Source organism: Nanorana parkeri, unplaced genomic scaffold (assembly GCF_000935625.1).
Source record: "Nanorana parkeri isolate BGI_ZX_2015 unplaced genomic scaffold, ASM93562v1 scaffold405, whole genome shotgun sequence".
Classification (NCBI taxonomy): domain Eukaryota; kingdom Metazoa; phylum Chordata; class Amphibia; order Anura; family Dicroglossidae; genus Nanorana; species Nanorana parkeri.
The window spans coordinates 855637-877760 of record NW_017306673.1 but is presented as its reverse complement, the minus strand read 5'-3'; the positions used below and the strand labels follow the sequence as shown (position 1 = coordinate 877760).

Here is a 22124-nt window from a genome sequence, read left to right as displayed (position 1 = left end):
AGCAATGCATGTTAACACACGGCAAAACGTGCACTAAAGTGCATGTGCTAATGCACTGTAAAGGTGTTAGGGGTCCGAAAGATATATCAGGCTGCTGTGCTCCAGATCCAATGAATGGCAATGCAACAAACTAACGTGCATGATGCGGTAATATGCATGTCACCACAATGCAAAGATGTAAAGCCACCTTTGTGAGTAAGTGCTACAGTGTTTAATACATGCTATTACATCGATCACTATCACAGATGTTATACACACTTGTGTGCTGTGTGAAAACTCATAAAAATAAAGATTTGATTATACTTTTATTTTATTGTAATTTACAAACATATACTGTATACTCTGTTAACACTGTTCACCATCGTCTTCTAGTTCTATGTTTCTTTCCTCACCCTTTGCTGTACCTGGCAGATCAGTGATGCTGCCAATATCCACAAAGAAAGGACTTCCAAATCCCTTGTGCCAATTCAGTGGGTCTTCGAGAGAGCCGCTGACAGAGAAAATGTACTTCTCCCAGAGGAACCGCACCATCTCAGAGTCCAGGAAAGGGTTACATTCCCGCACATTTTTCTCAAAGATTCTTCTCCGATACTTGAACTCCAGGATTGTTTTTGTGTAAGTGTTGAGTGTGAGGACAGAAGCTGACATGCACAGAGTAAAGGACAGCCAAGCCAGACTGTTAAAAAAGAAGAAAACTATTTAAAAGGCAACTCCATTCCAATTAACATAATTAAAATGAAATGCTGACATCATAAAATATAATAAATAAAGTTTTTTACCTATTCCTGTACCTGCTAGCCTTAGAATTGAAAGACGGTAAAAAGCAACAAGTAAAAAAACTTTAAAGCAGACTCTCACTCACCTCTCTATCTGCATGTACTGTGAAGGAATTCATACTCAGAGTACCTCAAAGATCACAACACAGACTAACAGGGCTATTCACAAAAGGGTGAAGTGTTTGGAATGGCAGGAGAAGTAAACAATCTAGGACAACATAGCTGAACTGGAAAGTGAACTGAATTGGAGAGTTTTTTCAAATCAGCTATTTTGTCCTAGATTGTTCACTTCTCCTGCCTTCTCCAAACTCTTCACCCTTTTGTGAATAACCCTGTAAATTTGGGATTCAGTCTATTTTTAACAGCTCAGAAACACCTGCTGCCTGTTTACATTCAAGCAGCAGCAGTTAACTTAAACATTTTAGAGGAACTCAAGAGCAGCCTTGCCATACAACAGATACATATTTTCTTGTATCAAGTTAGTCAGTCCATTTAAAATGAATGGACTCTGACACATTGAACATTGCTGCATTTTTTGCAATGTGCTGCACATTAAAGAGAAAGTGGGAACTGATGTCAATGACAGTAATAGCAACTCCCAGCATTGGTGTCAGTGGCTGTAATTGCAACCCCCAGCATTGGCTGCAATAATACCCTCCAGTCTCCTACCTCCATTATCTTGTGTTGAGATTATAAAGGTATGCCTTCTTACCCAGAAAAAAATACATACAGTATATCCGTTGCACACCATGCAATTAAAGGCCAGTGAGGTTGATCTACTAAAAAAGTAGTAGCTGCTCACCTAGCAAAGGTAATGTTAGTAAATAAGGTGAAATTATGTTTACTTTGAATAACCAATCATGTGTGAGGGGAAAACGGAAGATTTTTTGCTAGCACATGTTTGGGTACTCAAAGTGAACACAGCATAATATTTTTTCCCTGACATTCCCTTTGCAAAGTGAACATACACATACTTTGGAATTGAACCGCCTTTGCCATTTTAGTAGTTTTGTGCCAGGTGCTTTAATGATAAATGTGTAGCACCATCTATTCCAAGTCAGAAACATTCCACAACAGCACACACTCCTTGTTCCAGGAAAATAATGTACTAATATCCATGTCATGACAGCTCACAAACGTTTCAGGGCCACAAACGACCAACCAAGACAGTGTGAGAAGGGGTCTTGTGTGGCCCCGAAACATTAGTAGCCTGCAGTGACAATCATGTTGATAGAAAAAAACACCTGAATAAGGACGGTGAGGAACATTTTGCTGATGTCTGTGGGTTTAAACTGAGTGATATAAATCAGTTTTAATCTTCGCAGTCAATGGCATTGTATACTCTACTGCTCTGCAGGGAATCGGCGTGCTCAAGTTACTTCACAATATGTGTTACTATACAGTATATGTAAAACCTAACCATGAACATATTTTATTGGCTTCTTTTTTGTCACTTCAACATACCATTGAACGTGTTTTTTTTTTACATCAGTTTGATAAGTGCAAACAAATATCTGTCAATCCTGTAATCTAGTGTTGCTCTATGTCCTGTGCACTCTGCAGAGTGATCTCAAGCATTTTATTAGTGCTGCACAGGTTACCTCTGTGACAGGGACGTCAAAGAAGGGCTCTGCCTCACCTGCCATTATGGAAGAAAAAGCTGTCAGCTTTAAATCTGAAGCTGACATCTCTTTCTTCATTCAGACAAGCCTTCCACAAGCTAACAGGTTACACAGCGGGGAAAGTCTCCCTGCTGTGTAACCTGTCATGGACAGAGTGCCACCTGTTAATTACCGGCATCGCTTCATGCAGATTTTGACAGCTATGTTAGGTTACACAGCAGCAGGCTTCCACAGTCTCTGACTTGGAATCAGAGGCTTAAGCTCTGTGGATGGTTTCAACCAATGGCAAAGTTTCATTGGTCCAAGCCATCCAATAAAAAAAACAAAAACAAAAACCCATTGATGGCATCCATCTAGATGCCTCATCAGTGATGGACAAGTGACGGACCAAGCCAGCAGCGGCTTGCTAGTAGCAGGACACTCAGGTAAGTAAAAGCTTAGGTGCCTCCCTCAATGCAATGGTTTTGTTCTGGTTTTATACTCCCCTCAGGAGTTCTTTCTTGTTTCTCTAAAGTACCCCTTTTTTTAGATGGCTGGTGGCTGGTTCTAAATAACTACACTGGTGGGCTTTGGTATAGCACTTCATGCTGTGACTAGTGCCAATATATGGGTGTTTTCTGCAAGCCGGCGAGGATGGGGGAATAGAGTGAACCCGCTGCTCCTCCTGTTAAGAAAAGATGTCCAACCTTTAATACTAAAATTAATGAATTTTGTAATAATTATTCAGTTAAACCTGAACTCCAGCCAGGACAAAGACAATGTCATTATAGGTGCTTCCTTACCTTGTTAAAAACACTAGTCTATTGTTGTCAATGTGTATTCTCCCCTCTTCTTTTCCCCCTCCAACATGCCCCTGAACCTGGTACTTGGTTATTGTTATTTATGCAACCGGGCAGAGCTGTTTTCTTCCTATGAAGTGGGTGTGATCTCTACAGCATCCAGTCACGTCCTGCCCGCAGCCCACAAACAAACATAAACCATTCACACATTGAATTCCCATTATATCAAGGGAAATGCAGTTTACATTATCCTCTTAGATAATGGGTGTGATGTGCCTATATCCTGCACCCAGGCAATATAAAAAAAATGAATGAAAGAGCCAATTATATCACAGAATAAAATGGAATGAACTACAGAAAAAGTAAGGCTTTTTGTAAATTTGCAAGCAATTTCTATGTGGATGGGGAAAGACAGCTAAGGCTGAAGAGTGGCCAGGATCCTGAAATACTGTGTCTTTTAAAGCCTGTAGGTTGAAGATTTCTTGTCTTCAGTTAAGACAGGACTTTCAGCCACAATTCAATCTTTTAGAACCATGCTTACCAATCTGCAACTCCCGACCTAGACTGGGGGGTCTACCATCTACATCACCCTCTACGTGCCAGGTTAGAGCACCTGTTGATATGGAGGAAGTTTAGGATGAAGACGACAGTAAACCTGGTCCCTCACAGTCAGAGGAAGAAGAAGGAGAAACCAGGAGAGTCTCGATATACAAGTAATCCTTCGAAGACATGGATGACCTTCTTAAAGTTATCTATGTCACCCTGAAAACCCAGGGAGAGAAAGTCCAGCTTTTCTTATACCAGTGTATGCGCAAGGGATTGGACAAGCAGAAGGGTTGTATTTTACAAGTACACAAGGTTCTATCAGATTCCAAAGGGAATGATAGGATCTTGATCTTTGTAGGGATATCCAGGATCTTTTCTAAGATGCTGAAATGAAGATTCCCTTTTGAAGAGATACACTTTAATTGCAATTATATATTCACGCCATACATAAATGACCCTGCAGAGGTGATAATAATTAAAAACTTAAGCAGTAACAATATTTTTACTTACCCAAAAGACCAGCCATAATACCATGTCTGGGGTCTCCAGTCCTTGGGACCAAGATTTACAGTCACCTGGAACACAGTCATGTACATCATATGGGCGACCATGCCAAGAAGACCTAATGAACAAAAACCATTTACTATTATTAATGATGATGAATGATAACAGATAATATTCAGAATGGTAAAGCTAAGCCATGTTACACTGTATTAAATATTGGTTAAAGGTGAAATGCACTTAATGCCTTTGAGCTGTTGTGAAATAGTAAGATAAATCACGTTGACATCCTATCTGTGACTTCTGCCTTAGGATCCAGTTCTCTTTAAGCTACCTCTGTCTGCAATACATTTTGGACAATGGAAGTCTTTGTGAAATGCTGGTATAAGAGATGTAGTACACCAGGAGGTATAAGTTGGGACGTGTGGTTAAATCAGTTGATAAATGTTCAAAACCTAAACAAGGTGTTACTAATTATACCACATCCCATGTGAGAATAAGTATAAACACTTATTAAGAAAAAGGAATACATCTTACAAATATATTTCAGCAGCTCTCATGTATAATATGAAGGCCAGTGGGTTATATTACATTCTGAAAACTCTCAGGGATCTGGAGACTGGGGCAGAGGTAGTATCCTAGTCCCCCATCCTTACACCTACACATCCCTGGCATAAAAACCAAGCAATGTGGTCTTAGAGAAAAGGGCACATACTGAAAGATCACAGGTACTGTATATATAAAAAGTGGGGCATGGACACTAAATTCTACAATGTAAGAGGATATCCATATCAGAGAACATAATAAATAAAAGTAATTATTAACTTCAGTTCAAGAATCAATCTCACTAAGCTGGAACATTCATTCATTCTATACCGAGTAGCATCTAAACATATAAATATTCATATAATGCTTACAAGGAACATCAATATGAAACTACATAGATGCCAATTGTTTGTTTAACGTCATAGATATTTCCAGCAAACGTTATAACTTTAAATGCATGCACTAGGATGATACACTTATAAATACATTCAATACATAAATACATTCAATGAGGAGTTGTAAATGAACCTCTTCTAATTCTCATCAGGATAAAATCCCATCACATGTATGGGTAAATAATCTCCACAAGGGATCTGGCTCTCCAAAACACTGAGTTATAGTCCAGTATATTAATACAATGTAACCACTGTGTATTATCTCTTGCTTGATTCAAAGTTGCAAGTAAATTACACTTCTGACAACTAAGGCATGCTTGCTACTGAGGAGCAAAAGGTTTTATAAGGAAGAATTCAGCAAAATCAAATGGACTCCCAGGTTCTTGAGTGCAAAGTCCACATCTCTCTACAGAAGTGACCGATTTGTGTATGAACAGGACTTATTCCTTCCCAACAGGACTAAAGCTGGATATACAGATTATCTGCAGATTTATAAATGAGGAAACAAAAAATATGAGAATATATGTATATTTAAAAGAAATTCATATTAGTGGTCCGCGGGATTTAAAATTATGAATTTAGTGGTCCATGAGATCCGAAAAGGTTGGCGACCACTGCTGTATAGCATACAGTGTACATATAAACCCCTTTACATTTCTCTTTCCTTTAATATTATTACCATCCTTAGTAAGCTGCAATATATTAGACTATGCTGATTTGCTTTTGTCAAATAATTAATGAGTATGCATTAAAACAAAATGTAGAAAAACAGAAGAGGAAAAGTGCCTGTCATGCAGATAGTTGTAAGTGACACAAAATATATGAGAATCTCTTGCAGCTTTCAAGGAGACCAACACCAGTCCAAAAAGTGTTATATAGGGATAAGGGTTACATAGGAGTTACATGGAACTGCACCCATTATTGCACACAGACATTTTCTACTATAGCATAGAGTGAATGGGTGGGGAATGATAATAAGTAAAGGGCAGGCTTGCTGCTGTCTATCGTATATTGAACTCCTAAATATTCTAACAAAAAATGAGAAAGGTCTTGAAATAAAATGGCGCTATAAAGAAGTAGTTCTTTAGGAAGGAGGTTCTCATCAGTTTAACATTCCTGTGGAGCAGAGAAGAGACAAGCATGGATCATTGGTAAAACGTTAGCACATCCAAAAGTGATATTTTAGTCACCACCTATATACCTATGATACTCCAAAGCTCTACCTATAATTCCCAACTGTTCACCTGGAGGTTTTTGGTGTTCCTGCCAACTTTTATTCAGCAACCTCCTGTTGCATTCTTCATAGTATTAAATAGATAAAAAATCTACAGGGATAAGGACTCTCTTGTAATAGCCACAGAATGTCCCTGGCCCAGGAACTTAACTGCATATATCTTTTTAATAGAGCTTGGAGAATAATAAAAAAAAAATTTCAGTTGGTTTAACGACCAAAAACTGAAATATCAGTCTGAGGTGGATTTACCCTTTAAATAATAAACACCTAAACATTTAACTCAATCCAATACTTGCAATACACCAAATCTAAAACTAGCAAATAGAAAAGTGTCACCAAAACCACGGCTAATTTTACGTTTGTAACATACTTATGCTTTGCTCTACGCTTTTGGTCTGTCACCCTACTCCAATGCATTGAAAATGGGATCTGTTTCTGCTTTCAAATTCACAGTGCAAATATTGAGATTGGTGGATTTATACATCACAGGAGAGACAACAATACCACATTAAGAATACCTAGAGTGTTAGAATTTCAATTTGAATGGGCAGCTACATCAAAATCCTACATCAAAAGGCACAGTGGCATAGTGGTTAGCACTTCTGCCTTGTGGCACTGGGGGTCCTTGGTTCAAATCCTACATCCAAAAGCCTACATCAAAAGGCACAGTGGCATAGAGGTAAGCACTTCTGCCTTGCAGCACTGGGGGTCCCTGGTTCAAATCCTAGGCAGGTCACTATTTACAAGGAGTTTGCATGTTCTCCCTGTGCTTTTCATCTAGGTACTCTGGTTTTTTCCCACACAACAAAGACATGCTGGAAGGTTATTTGGCTCATGTTTAAGTCAGCCCTGTATGTATGCATGTGGGATAGGGACCTTAGATTGTAAGGGCAGGGACTGATTTACGCAGCGTTTTACATAGTTGCACATTCACATCAGTCTTCAGGGCAGGGACTGATGTGAATGTGCAACTATGTAAAGCGCTGTGTAAATTGTCGGCGCTATATAAATATCTGTAATAAATATTTGAGTTTTACATAGCTGCTGGCAAATTTGAAACTATGCTGGCCTCTTATATCTCACAGAAACTCCCGTGGCGAGATCTCCCCACCATATTTGCCAGCTCTCACAAACTACTATGGTCATTACAAAAGCCAAATTATGATGCAACACTCCATGTGGATTCTCTAGAACAAAGACTAAAAAAGATACATGAAAAGACACTTTTATTACAGCCTTGTGGGAGGCAGACAAACAGATGTACTGGCAAGGTATAAGAAGACCAATGTAATTCAGTCTGACAGTTTCCAAAAAAAAAGAAAAATAAATTCGAGCTTCATTTCCTTTGTCTTAAATGACATTATGTATCGTGTCCACCTAGGGACAATAAAATAGTAGAAAGGCATCATGGCACACTCACAAACCAGCATGTAAAACAACTTGTCTCACCACTAAGGATAATAACAGAGGTTTGGATACACGTCTTCTGCAGAGGATGTAAAAGCCGCACTGCCGCGCCAAGGCACCTCTTATAGTGCGGTCCTAACTCTAAACTATGAGAGTCTCCATCTTGGAGCACATGGGGGCAGAAGATTTCAAATTGGGTGCTTCTAAGCACACATCTTTTTGTGCATTGATGCAAGATGTGTTAAGGCAGCCAATTCACGTTGAACAGGCCCTTATCAAACTACAATGCAAAAAAAAATGTACCTGGCTTACTTTTGGGAGACGCAGTGCATCATAACATGCAAGGTATTCAAATATGTGCATTGTGGTGTGCTTTAGAGAAAGTGGGTTTGTTATTACTACTGTATGTATGTTGGGATTACCATTTGCAATACACTGCAACACACGCATGTTTCCAGTGGAGTCAGGAAGAGATAACAGAGCTAAGGAAAGAGCATTGCAAATAAACTACAGGGCACAAAACAAAAGTACGATGGATTAAATGGCGTGCAATCACAAAGCAAATACCCTGCTACTAATGACATCCTACCTGACAGCACTGTAATGACGGCAGCAAATGCATTGATCTTGAGGCCATCTATGAAATTGCTGGAGGTGAAGAGTTCTATGCACATGAGTAGAAAGCCAAGGCTTAACAGGATAATGTATAGAAACTCTGAGATCACCGACAACCACAGGACACCTGCATGAGAAGAATAGGATGAATCATTTAGAAATACTCTGGAAAAGCCTGCAGTCTTACCTCATCTGCCACTTCCAATATGCATGAAAGAGACCCAACACATCCAAGTCTGTTTTGAAGTGATTTTTTGTCTTTCAGCTGCAGCTGCTCAGTGTAAGGGCTTTGTCACACTGGGGACTCTGTGACTACATTCATGTGTTACTAAGCACTGCCTCTACTCCCCTGCCAGTGATCGTGGATATTGTAACAAGCAGAATCTAAATGGGATGTATACATGGATTTCAAGGATGCAGAGCTCAATGGCTGCACCATGTTGTGACTATTGGGGGTGACCCTTGTAATAGTCATGGGGAGAAGATACGCTCTAGTCTAGATTGTAGAGCCATCTTAAAAATATTTATCTATTACCAATTTATTATGATTACGCAATTCTAGTAAGTCCCAAAGTACGGACTGCATCCTCACGGAAGTATTGAGTACCTTTTTCTGATTCTGGCGATAATTCGATGAAGCTACGGCATGACTCTTCTGAAATTAAATACAAAACAGAGTGAGCACAATATACAATATACAATGATACATTTAAAGAGGATGTAAACCCGATCGACAGCAAATGACAGTTGGTTTTCTCAAACTCATAATATATCAATACAATTACATTTAATATAATATAATAAACCTTTGCCATTTTTTTTTATTAAAGAAGAACTCCTGAAAATGTTTTTCTTAACCCTTGCAGTGGAGCTACCCCTGCACTGCAAGGCTTAAGTGCTCGTTTTTGTCTTGGTTCAAAAACAACAAAGTTATACTCACTCGAAGCTCCGAGCCGGTCAGCTGCCACATCGCTCTCCCCAGCCTCTCTCCTCCTATGCTTGCAGCATTGGAATATTCCTCAGTGTCCTCATGTCATGTCTATACACTGTGTATAGAATGTGATGATTTACAGGACCTTAGACCGCTCCAGTGGAGGGGGAGAGAGGCTGGAAGGACCGGTCGATAGTATAACATTTTCTTTTTAACCTAGACAAAAACGAGCCATTAACCCTTGCAGTGTGGGGGAAGCACCACTGCAAGGGTTAGTAAAAAAATATTTTAAAACTATTTTAAACTATTTAAGCACCATTTTTTGTGGCATTGCTGGTAGACATTGTGCTTTTTTGGAGTTTACTGGCTTTTTTTGTAAGTGTCAAAATGCATGTTTTACACTCTAGAGTAAAATATTTTGGTTGATGATATTACTATTAAAGAGGATCTCTACTCAAAATAATGTCAGTTCTTGGATACCACATAAGTTGCTGTACCTTCTTGCTCCTTCTGACCTGTTTCCTTTTTCATACAAGTAATATGCACACTTTCAAAAGGATTCACACATTGAATGGAACAATTTGTGAATCTTGAGTGAAAGTTGTGTGACTCTTGGGTGAAACATTGATATTATGACCCCTTGTTACAAATGTGTATTCCCTAACTGAAAATACATAAGGTATCTTTTTAATCTAAGCCAAAGCAAATGTTCCTTAGTAGTTGTTAGAGCACAGAATAACTTTACTTCCCTGACTTTCCCTTATATCAACATGTTTATGGGTTAGCTCCACCCTCCAGACTGTTCAGGGCAAACTCTCCGTACAGCATAGATTTCCCCCCTAAGGGCCAGTTCACACCATAAACAGTGCGTTCCAGAGCGGTCAGCCTCTGGAATTCACTGTATCGCTTCCGGCTGGCTTCCTGCGTTCAGTGGTGGGACAGTGCATTGAAGTCAAGGGTATCACAGCCACGCCCACAGTGCAATCGCCCGCACCAGAACATGTGGCAAATCAGTGCCTGCGTTCTGTTCCAGTGTGATATGAAAAATGCTACATGCAAAACATTTTCAGATCTCACTGGGCCGCAGCACAAGCACTGATGTGCCACGCTTTCTTGTGCGGGTGATTGCACTGTGGGCAGGTGGCATGGCTGCAGCACCATTGACTTCAAAGCACCACCACGCCCCCTCCCGCCCCTGAATGCAGGAAGCCAGCTGGAATGTGATACAATGCGTTCCAGAGGCTGACCGCTCTGGAACACACTGTTTATGGTGTGAACCGGCCCTCACTCTCGCCCCTTCCCCAGTGTTCTATCAAATAGAACTCCAGGGAAAGGAACCAGGAAAGGAAAAATGACGGTAAATATAAGCCCTCACCTGCGTTTAAACCCAAGAGAAGTTTTTGGTAAGTATAAACAACTTTATGCTTCCCAGATCATGTTTTCCTTTGTTTAGTTGCTCCTGGGCTTAGTCACATTTACACATATTTAGGCACGTTTAGCTGTGTAAAACTGGGCTAAACATTCCTGGGACACAGAAACATCTAGTTTGGGTAAATTATTCTAGACTGAATACACCTACAAATGTTTAGGTGTGCATTCAGTCATAGAAAGGTCACAGAGAAGCATTCAAATGAGTCCAGGTGCATTTAGAAAGAAGCTCCAAATGCGCCTGGACTCAAGTTTTTTTAATGCCATGTGCATGAGGCCTTAGACAATTTTATTTCTATATTTCTGGCTCACCTCATGTCAGCATATTCATGGGACCTAGTTAGCATTGTAAAAGGGTGGGCATAAAATAAACAGCACAACGTCCCAATGATGCAAAAAGTTTAATTCTGAGACAAAGACACAGTGAAGAACCAAGGAACTGAGACAGACCTACTGCCCCATCTACCTTGCAATGGCGAAGAAAGATTTTGGGTACACTCCAACTGGCTGCCCTGCCCACATTTGCTGAAGCCTTAGCATAGAAGGCCCACAATGCTGCCTCACCTTTGGTTGTATAAGCCATCTTTCCTTGAGAAGGTGGATGGTCTAAAGATGTATTTTCCAGCTGAATTGTCTTAACAATTCAGATGTCCCTTGTTTTTGCCAGGTAAGTTGATATCAGTTGGACCAGATCCATTGTTGCCAAAGGCAGTTCTTCCGTAGAAGAGCCTTACATGCTAGGTGCTGGAAGGACTGATTTCAAGACAAGAAAGAAATAGGCAGGAAGGCTGCACTACAGCACTAAGCACTACACTGCCCCACTCTCTATGGGGCATTTCTCATAAAGTGGATTTACAACCACCAAGGGAACCTTCAATCGAGGAGAGTATGAAGCTGGTTGGGATGGTAGATATACTTCTCAATGTTTCTCAAAAGGCTTCTATGAGGGATGTCCACTGCAGAAAAAGAACTGAGGGAAACTAGAGTGGCAATGTATGCTTTACTGAGGGTTTGTCCTGAGGGATCAAAAGGGCCAAGCAAACCCATAAGAATACGGACATGGGGTGAACCAGAAATGGTTCTTTGAAAAGAAACCTGTACTGATAAACATACTGACATGGGGTGAACCAGGAATGGTTCTCTGAAAAGAAACCTGTACTGATAAACATACTGACATGGGGTGAACCAGGAATGGTTAATTGAAATGTAACCTGTGCTGACCACTCAGAATGCTAGTTGCCGGGCTGAGATAGTCACTTCAGTGCTTTCTGAGCTGGAATAAATATGCAGATTAGGTGCTCTGACTTCATTTGCTGCATTCTTGCTCTAGGCTTGATGTGTGATCATACTGAATCCTGGGTAGAATAAAGCAAACTTTCTCTTTTCTTTATATTTCTCATTCCATAATGTCATCTGCTCGCTCTAGCGGCCTGTTTTTGGAAATATTATCCAGAGAGTGTGAACTGTGTGGATATAATTCATGTTTTATTTCTTCAGTTTTACATTAACTTTTACAAACTCATCCACATTTTATTAAAGGTCTGACTGTGACCATGAAAGGGTTCTGTATGAGAGCCCTGTTCATACCAGAGCCCTATTTAGTTATGCCTCTGGTCATGTATAGCTCATTGATACACTTCACACTATGTTAAGGAGAGAATCTCACAGCTGGCAAATATCATGAAAGGTATGTGTTACATTAGCAATGCAATGCAAGGTAGTGTTATGCTAAGACTTTAGTATTTAACCACCCTTCCCATCCACAGGGTACATGTGAGCATTAAGAAATCACATTATTATTTATAGGGAAAAAGAACCGCTTGCCTGCCATGAACATAACATGCATTTATTTCTTCTTTAATCTTCTCTAATCCAGCTCCTAGACCAAAACAAGCAGTTAACCCTAGCAATGTGCGGGTAGGCCCACTGCAAGGGTTAATTTTGTTAATTCTTGGAGTTCTTCTTTAAATGTCTTTTCAAATGTAACTAGGGTAAACATCTGAATCTATCTTGATATCAGCCTACTGTAATCCTTTGTACAGCAGGACTGAGAGAGAAAAAGCCAAACATAGCAGCCAATCCCTTTCTACACATGTGGTTCAAAGAACATACTGACAGAAGGAGCAAGCAGAATGAGTAGGGGCATGGCCTCATTATTGCAGGTTTACTGTCCATTTAACAGGTTTGGGTGTGTTTTGACCCAATGTTTTTGACCAAACTGTGCTTCTGCTGCAGTGGAGATTGGGACCTGGCTGTGCTGTCTGGCTTCAGAGAATTTCAAATCCTTTGATAGGTTATACAGCTCCCATAGATACAGTACATTTCAACTATATATTTAGCTACTTGCCTGGGGTTCAGCGTTAAAAATTATAACTGGGTTCTTTACTTACCCCCCTGATGTTTTTCACAGGAGAACCAGAAACCAGTGTGAAAGTACTTGAAGGCAAACTTGTCATCTCCTGTCTCCCAGTTATAGTGAACAACATTCTGATCCATCGTTCCATTGACATCAGTCATATCGCTGTTCGTGGTTGTGATGTTTAATGTTTGCACCTGACAGTTCTTTTTCTTCACTGCTGATAGACAAGGTGGCTTCACAACTTTGTGTGTCCCTTCGCACCAGTAACTGGTAAAAAAGGCAGTCACTGAGAAGCTGAGAGCCAGCAGATTCAGGATCACAGAGAGTAACGATCTGTTCCTTCTGCTCAGTTCCATATTGATCTGGAAAGTGGTTTACTTTATGTCCAAAGTGGTTTTGACCTTTACAAAGTATGCAGAAAGGTATATGTAGGATTTCTTCTTTTAGCAGGAGTTACCAGTTTTTTATTTGGTAATTTACGGATTCTTTGATCATTATGATTACACTGATTGTCATGTTTCTTCTAATAATTAAACATTTTTGTATTAGTAATCTGTTCATTCGATTTATATATATTTTGCAGTGATATACCAATCATAGTTGAAAAAATATGCTCTATTTTAATTTGCTATACGGTATTAAAAATACAAAAAGAATAGAGAATATAAAAAGCAAATTTTATCTTGATGTAAAAAAAAAAAAAAAATATGTCACACATTGATGTTAAACAGCTTAACTTGAACCCAAGGTCATTCTGTGCTTTACAAGTGCAGGTATTCAGCAGTTACCAGCAATGAACTTCCGAGCTGCTGTATAATCATTCTGAAACAGATTCATATAGACAAAAATATAGTTTGTATAAATACAGTTTTTTGTTATCATAAATAACCAATAGAGTTTAGATACAGGTCTTATTTGTTCTTGCAATCAGTCCTGGATTTGCCAAAGTTGACCCAGGTTCTGGTGGCATGGACCAAACTGCCTCCAAATTGGTGAAGGGAGATAACAGTGTGTGTATAGATGGGAATGGACAAGATCCACTGTTGCTGGGATATTGGGTATTTATCACAGTGCCATTTTAGGATAGTGGGCAGTCCCAGTGCGCTGTAGAAGCAAATGTAAACAGAATGCTTCTGGGAGTGTAGTGATGTCACAGCACTTCCCCTGAGAACAGAGTCTAGGACAAAGCTGTTAAAGGGCTATCCGGACCCTCCTTGCAAGAAACATTTTGATTTTCCATCACTTTCTCTACCAGAGACAATGGTCATTATGACCATCTGACAGGGGTTATAATATTTCTGCACAGCGGGGAGAAGAAGCACATGGAGCCAACCAATTGTGCAGCAGTGCAAGGAGAATGCTGATAGGAGAAGAGAAATGAGTGATGAAGTGATGAGTTAATCTCTGTGCTGCTTCTCCTTTCACTGTCCAGTTACAGGCTGGAGGGTAGGGAGGAACCCTTTAGGTATTACTGAACTGCAGAAGGATAAAATCAGGTCTCTTGCCCTGCCAGACAGGATTATGCCATAGCAGATCTGTGCAAATCTCAGAACTAAATGGACAGAAATACAAACCCTTTGGCCAGCTAAACAGCTCCCACATATGTATTTTATCTTTGTATATAGCTGTTTGCCTGTAAATCAGCTTTAAGTTGGCCAAGTGGTTTGTATGATAAGACAAACAGCAATATGCAAAGTGTTGTAACTCTGAGTATCTAATCAGCAATAATTGTTAATTTCTCTAAATGCATTATGAACAATGAGAAATGATTAGTGACTAACAATTTATAGAATTATAGCATATCACCAATGTATGAATCCAAAGTTCACACATCCACATGGTTGTATTAGAAGGTGGATTAGTAATATGGTAACTCTTTTGACTAAAAAAATACAATCAAATACATTTCAGCTTGTATTAATTAGGTCTGATTTTTTCAAACTAAAGCATTATAAATACTAAGACAATCATCTAGATAATGATGAGCCACTAAGTTTAAATGCAACACATAGTCAATGGTCTTAAGATACTTTGCATGAGTTACCAGAATCATTTACATTGTTCATGTAAAATTTTTGCCATCATTTTGATTTAGAAACATCTTCATGTATTTACTGACCATAAAAAATTGGCGTTAAACTGTATCAGGTATGTATATGTATGTATAATATTTAACATGTGTAGAGAACAACATAGGCAGCAAACATTCATGCTGGAAATCGGGAAGCTTTAAAACAATGATTATCCCAGTGACTAGAGCTGCAGCTAACGATTATTTTCAAAATCGATTAGTTAGCCGATTATTAATGTGTGGAGCGTGGATGCGAGCGGGTCTGGCAGCGGCGAGCGTGAGGTGGGGAGGAGGTGCGGCGCACAGCGTGTGGAGCTGTGAACAGGGCCAACTGATCGGAAGCCGATTAATCGATTATTGAAAAAGTTGACAACTTTTTCAATAATCGATTATAATCGATTATGTCGATTAGTTGTTGCAGCCCTACTAGTGACTAAATTATTAAAATAGGGTGAAAAATCATTGAGTGCCAAACATGTACACATCAAAGAGATGGTAATAAAGAGTTTGACTAAAGGCTGTATGTGATATAAAAAACAAAATTCCATTATTGAAGCATATTAAATACACAAAATCACCATAAATGATATTTAGTGCCAGGACCACTTTAAGTATACACATTTTTATATATTACCCTCAGGGGCGCTCAACATCATATCACTTTAGCTAATTCTAAGTAAAATGCTATAGGTAATTATGCCTAAAATACATTATTACAAACCATAAAAACAGTCCTCTCAAGGCTCTGTATAGCTCCCATTTTTTTCTCTTCTGCAGACTGTAAACTCATACAGACTACTGCTCACAAATTTTGTCCAAATCAAAATATCTAAACTAATTGACTTTCGGACCTGTATTACGAAAAAACGAAATAACGGAAAATCCAAATAAAAACGAAACACATTTTTTGCCACTGCACATGGCTAATATAATGGACATAAACTAATGCAGCTCTGTAATCATTAATACATTATTAAATGTATTTTTTTAAATGCAAGCCTTGTAATTACCGGAATTTGACTTGGCATTAGCCAAGCATTAGCAACTGCTGTTCAGCAAGGAGTGGAGTGTGAGAAAAAGAAGTAGTATGTGGAGCCAAACAGCTCATTAGATGTCAAGAAGCATGCTGATAGGAGGACAAAACCAGAGTGAGAGAGAGTGGCGCTCCTAACCGTGCTGCTTTCCCTTTCACAGTCCAGTCTCAGATTGGTGTGGATCTAGGACAATCCGGGCTCAGAGGTGTGTTTAATGATGCTGGTTAACAGACTGAGAGCATCTAGAAGCAGAAAAAAAGTCTCTGGACTGTAGGTAAATAATGCAACGAACACTGGATTTGTTATTTTACCTTCTAATGGGCTATTTATTTATATTTAATTGCTTATATGTTATTATAAACATGTTTTTTTAACTGAAATTCTGCTTTAAAGATTAATAGGTCTTCTGTCCGCTTCTGACCTTCCAGCAAGAAGCCTTTAAGGATGAAAACATTTTTTATGGCCCAAGAAGAGAAACAAGCCATGATAAGAAAGTAGTGGAAAAGAAGTAGCAGCTTCAAGGGGGAAGCAGAGCCAAAGGCTTTCTCTTTGATCCAGAGTCTGCCGAAGATCATCCAAATCCTTGCAATTACATCAGATGCATAGAGGGATGTCAGCTAGCCAAGTTTTTTCCTTGATGAGATCAGATAGCTTTGAATTTGCATGCTGATCATGGAAGGATACAAAGTACAATTTGCTGACACCTATTCACACATACCAACTTAATCTACTGCAGTCTTAGAAAATGTCAATAATGATTGGAAGCTTCAGTTTGCTCGCTCTTTCAACAATAAGTAAACAGAAGTTTCAGTACTAGGGAGTGGAAGAGGTTTTATGCCATCCTCTTTTTGGTAGAAAAACTGATTTTTCCACACCATATCACAAACATTTAAACAATAATTGGTTTACAAGACATTCAAGGTAGAATGCTATTAAAAATAGGAATTCCTCTAATAATTTATAGACCACTGCGACAGGGAGTTCTGAAACAGACCAGGGTTGTTTTCCAGCATATATCGCTGAGATGGATTGCCAATAAATCCAAGTCTGGTCTAGTCACCTGACAGGAGCTAGAAGTAATACGACTGCATCCAAACCAAAAGAACAACAAAATAAAGGTTTGAAATACGTTAATTTCATTGTCAAATTTTATTTTGGCTCTATAATCCCTGCTCTTTGGTTTCTGATTTGGCCAGTCAGAAGTTCATTAGCAATGGCTATATATTGCCATTCATACATTGTACAGCTAGTTATAAATTGTATCTATCTTTGGCATACCAGATTAAAAGAGTATTGTTCAATATAGTCTAGAAGAAAAAATGTACTGCTTTTTCCAACAAGATGGGGCAACATGCCATACCTCACGCAACTCACTGGCATGGGTCCATGAACTGTTTATGGAAGAGTGAACTGTGAGCAAGTGGTTATGGCCACCACGTTCCCTGGACTTGTGTACGCCAACAATCCACATACCCTGGACGAACTCAAGGAAAACATCACATACGCTATCAGCAGCATCACTGTTGAAGAGCTGCAAGCCACCGTGCTCCGACGTGCTCAAAGGTGCACAGACGTGAACGGGGACCACTTTCAGCATCTGTTGTAGCTTGTGGGTAAGTGAATAAAAACAATCCACTTGCTCGTTCATCTTGTCATACTATCGCTGGAGGCGGGCTACTTTTCCGTGGCCCATCCTATATAATGATCATAAAATACGAAGAAACAATTAAACAAAACTGTATGATGCCAACTGGGATCCATTTCTTACTAGGCGCTGCTAGCTACTTATCCAGGTTTTCATCTTCTAATGAGTGATTTCTATATTGTGATTACAGAGGCTGCAGTCTAGGACCTAACCCGATGTACCTTTTTGTGGGATTTATATAAAAAGTAATTCACATTCTTACTGGTCCAGTGCTACTGCAAACCATCCATTTGCCTATTACAGGCTTGTACTTATATAATTGATGAAGTATATTTGATCAATGCTGACCTCGGGAGGAGAGAGCTAGCAACTAAAGCAAGGCCTGAGACTGGGAATAAGGAGGTATAAAAGTTATAGAGATTATGAGTGTAGGGCGTGTGCAACAGTTATACACCTAAATATGGCATAGTCCTTAAATTGTACTATAACTTCTACAAACATTTGAATTGCTGTTTGTCAATAAATATTATCCTTAAAGAGACTTTGTCATCCAGGACTTAATGAACCATACACAAAGGGGTATAATGCAGCACATGTGCGTCCTATATCCTCAGCGCCTTTGAATGGGGCCATACCTGAAATGTTGGAATATGGTCCCTTTCAAGTCTACGGGGTTTTACCTGACATGTGCAGAAAGGGCTGGATAAGATTTCAAAGGAAGGCTGTAAACACGGGCTATTGGAAGAGGTGGAAACCCACCCAGGAGGAATTGGGGGGGGGAGGGGTTGGGGCATAGATAAGATTTGGGGGCTAGGGCAAAGGAAGGGGGTTGATTGTGGTTTTTAAAAAAAATTTAAATTAATTAATGTCCATAGAAACCCAATTCCATGTGTACTTTTTTCTCAACAAGCTAGAAAATAAAATAAACTATCTGGTAGGCAAAGACAACGCAAATTCTTTTGGATACTATGTTAACCATTGTGATAAAGTTACTGTAGGATAAACCAGTCAAGTGTCCTCACAACATATAAAGCATATGATGTCTAACATAACATACGAAGTTGCAGGCTCAACTCTTTAGTACTTACATGTTGCAGAGTAACTGAGAAGGATCACACCACAGTCAAGGTAATCTAACTGCTTTCCCCCTCTTGCAGTTGATAGACATAAGAAGAAAAAGAATTGATATGCTGGGCCAGCCTGGCTTTTTATAATGATGAGTGAACAACTAAAGCTGATTAAAACGCCTTGATTATCTGCTTGAATTTCCAAACACCGGTTTCATGAGAGATTATCATTAGATTTAAACATATTAGCAGTCTATTTGGGTGTAAGCAGTCTTATCAGAAACCAACAGAAGGCCTTGTTATAGATTAAATTAAAGAAACACTATAATTAAAATAAAGAAAAGTTCATTTTGTAGTTAGATGGCCTATAAGTGCCTTTTTTATATTTGCATGGCAGTTGTAATTAAAAAAATATATCTTTCTGCCCAGTGATATACTAACCATATATGTCTATAATATTGATATTATATAGCTACTTAGCTCTCCGGCAACATTTTATTGGACGTGGATTGTACCGCTGAGCAAAGGAGGTACCAGGCATTTGACACTCTCTGAAATGTTGGATTGTGAAGATTCTGCAGGCACTGATATCCCTTTTATACTGTGAAGACTGGTGGTGCAAATGATAGAAGAGGTGAATATTAAGTGTCTTTTTGGAAAGGATACTTTCTGTGTATCTTTATTCTGGAGACAGAATTGACCTTCTGCCTAACACTTAATTAATCCCCTGAAAGGGAAAAACTTCATTTACTGGCACTGAAACCAAACAGTCATGCACAGGAATCTCAGCTCTCACAGATCTGAATGCTCCTGTTCCTTTGAACAATTAGCAAGTACCTGGTCGTCTTATCAGTATCAACATAAATAAATCAAACCTCATAAATTGAGTCCACACTAGGAATCATTCACCGTTTGCTATTCAAGAGCTATTAATTAAGGCATAGACAAGGAAAAAGAAAGCAAGACAGAACTGCAGTGTGCATGGGTGGCTGAGTGTATTTCTATATTTAGAGCTTATTCTCTCTCTGCATAACATGCTGACTCTTTGGGTTGATTTACTAAAGGCAAATAGGCTTGTTTGTTTGCAAGGGAATTTGCACTGTGGTGAAAAGTCACTTTGGAAAGAATATCCAATCATGAGCAAGGACTATAAAAAAAAGTATTTTTGACTGCACTTGATTAGGTGGAAGTCAGCAGAACTTCAACTCATCCACTAAGCTGAAGGGATTGGTCCATTGCATTGTTAACAACCTATTTGTGTTTAGTAAATCCACCCCTTTGTATTCAGATCTACCACCAAGACACCAATGTGAGTATGTGTAGACCTACAGAGTCTCCACTCAGCAACCTGTGCACTGCCTCCACCTCTTTTTTGCATCTAATATTTCGCCAAAATGTCCAGAGGTGCTAACAAGAAGTAAAACAAAATGTAGATAAGGTTCATATAAGTGTTTCAAATTATACATAGAGTATATATATATGTATATAACAAGTAATTTAAAATATATCAGTTTGGTATGGTACTCACCAGCAGCTAGGTCTTCTCCAACGTGGCGAAGGAGCACAACATACTCACACTGTGGAAGGCAAATTACTTTTTCAGTATTCTCTCACAAGAAACTATTGCAGCGAGGATTTTAGGGAAGCCAACAACCCACTCACTCTCTTCTTCCAATCCCGCCTGGCACACTGTTATTGTATGCATCAGCAGCTGAATAATGAAATATTTGCACCTCCTCCTGTACAATCCCCTGCACCAGGTGGCTGAATCACATATGTGTAAAACATCTATTAGATATTTAAGGACCTAGAAACTAATGAAAAGACTTGTCTTGATGAGGAGAAATTGAAGGACATTTTCTTTCAGGAAACATATCATCTCCAGTATACATGCAGAATATTAAATTATGTGCACCTGGAACTGCTTCTAGTTTAAGTGCAATTCAACCGTTTTTGAAATTCACAAATCAGTACAAAAAGCACCTGTGTTGATTTGTAATATTTGGCATCTGGGTGTGCCCAGTTGAAGCTCCCAAAGATAATAATATTGCCCAGTGTTGTCCACTAGATACACCAAAAGGTCTGTGAAACAGAAAGGCTCCTGGGGTTATTATAGATCTTATGTCAGGTACAACATTTTCTGGTCAACAGTGAATTGTAAAACAAAAAGTAAACGTCTGTCAATAATTCATTTCATTACTGTATTTTAAGTTTAGTCTATAGTCTGCTTTAATCACTCAGCTCAGGATCTTCTCCCTGCAGAGAGTGGTGATTGTCAGTCACGGCTCCCAGCAGGGATTCCCCCCCACCCCTCTCTGTTCTTCCTTAGGAACGGATGGTGGAGGGTGCGGGCACAGCTGGCTCTGGCTCTAGAGAGGCAGAGCCAACTGTCAATAAGGCAGCGGGGTGGATCCTGAAAAATATTGTCCAGATCCATCCCAGCTTCAGTGCGGCGCTGCACTGTCAGCGTATAGCAGGCATTAGCCTGCAATATGCTGAGTTTTGGGTCACAGGAGGACATTAGTAAATCCCTCCTGTGACCCTAAAAGAGAACTACAGCCAAAAAAGTTTTGGCCATAGTTCTCTTTTGAAGGTACCAATGAACAATAGCCCTAAAATGTTTGTTCTCACTCAGGCATGGGTGGTGATACTTAATATGTTTGGTGCAATTGTTGTTTTTATACACATACACAACAAACACATGCTTTTGCATTTGTATATCGGTGTACAAGGGCAATTTTGTTGAACATTCATTCACTTATTCATTCTTTAAACTTCTTTTATTTTTACTTAACATTACTGAAAATCCCCCATGTGATAGCATAGTGCAGATGACAGGCTACTACAATGCTCCAACTCACACCAATACTTTTTTGGTAACCTGATAATCAGGCATGTCTTCTTTTTATACTGCAACACCCCTACAGGCCTCTTCCTGCCTTTTACATATAGCAAGAAAAGGCAGGACTGAAAAGCTTCCCACAGCCACCAATCAGAATTAAACCCACCTTGGAATTTTAAATGCAATTAGTGGTGTAGGAAGTTGAGAGAGAGTAGTCTAATCCCTCTGCTCTTCCTTCTGATCCTGTTAGATGGTCTGTGAAATCTGGTTGCAGAATTCGGATGTAGCACAGTGCAGTGAATAATTCATAGCATTGCTCACTGATT

At 39.3% G+C, this 22124-nt stretch overlaps 1 protein-coding gene across 2 annotated transcripts in view; it reads right to left on the bottom strand.

The window, feature by feature from the left end:
• Positions 1-292: 292 nt before the first annotated feature.
• Positions 293-22124, bottom strand: part of LOC108789537 (germ cell-specific gene 1-like protein) — a 33379-nt gene continuing 11547 nt past the window's right edge. The window contains exons 1-5 of one of the 2 annotated variants that reach the window (XM_018559576.1): positions 13171-13560; positions 9029-9076; positions 8396-8548; positions 4234-4345; positions 293-676 (exon numbers count right to left, since the gene is read on the bottom strand). In XM_018559576.1, coding sequence (XP_018415078.1) covers positions 346-676; positions 4234-4345; positions 8396-8548; positions 9029-9076; positions 13171-13495 — 969 coding nt within the window. In that variant the 5' untranslated portion in view covers positions 13496-13560 and the 3' untranslated portion in view covers positions 293-345. Of the gene's footprint in view, positions 677-4233; positions 4346-8395; positions 8549-9028; positions 9077-13170; positions 13561-22124 lie in introns of those variants that run through there. The other variant, XM_018559578.1, reaches the window with a different exon arrangement.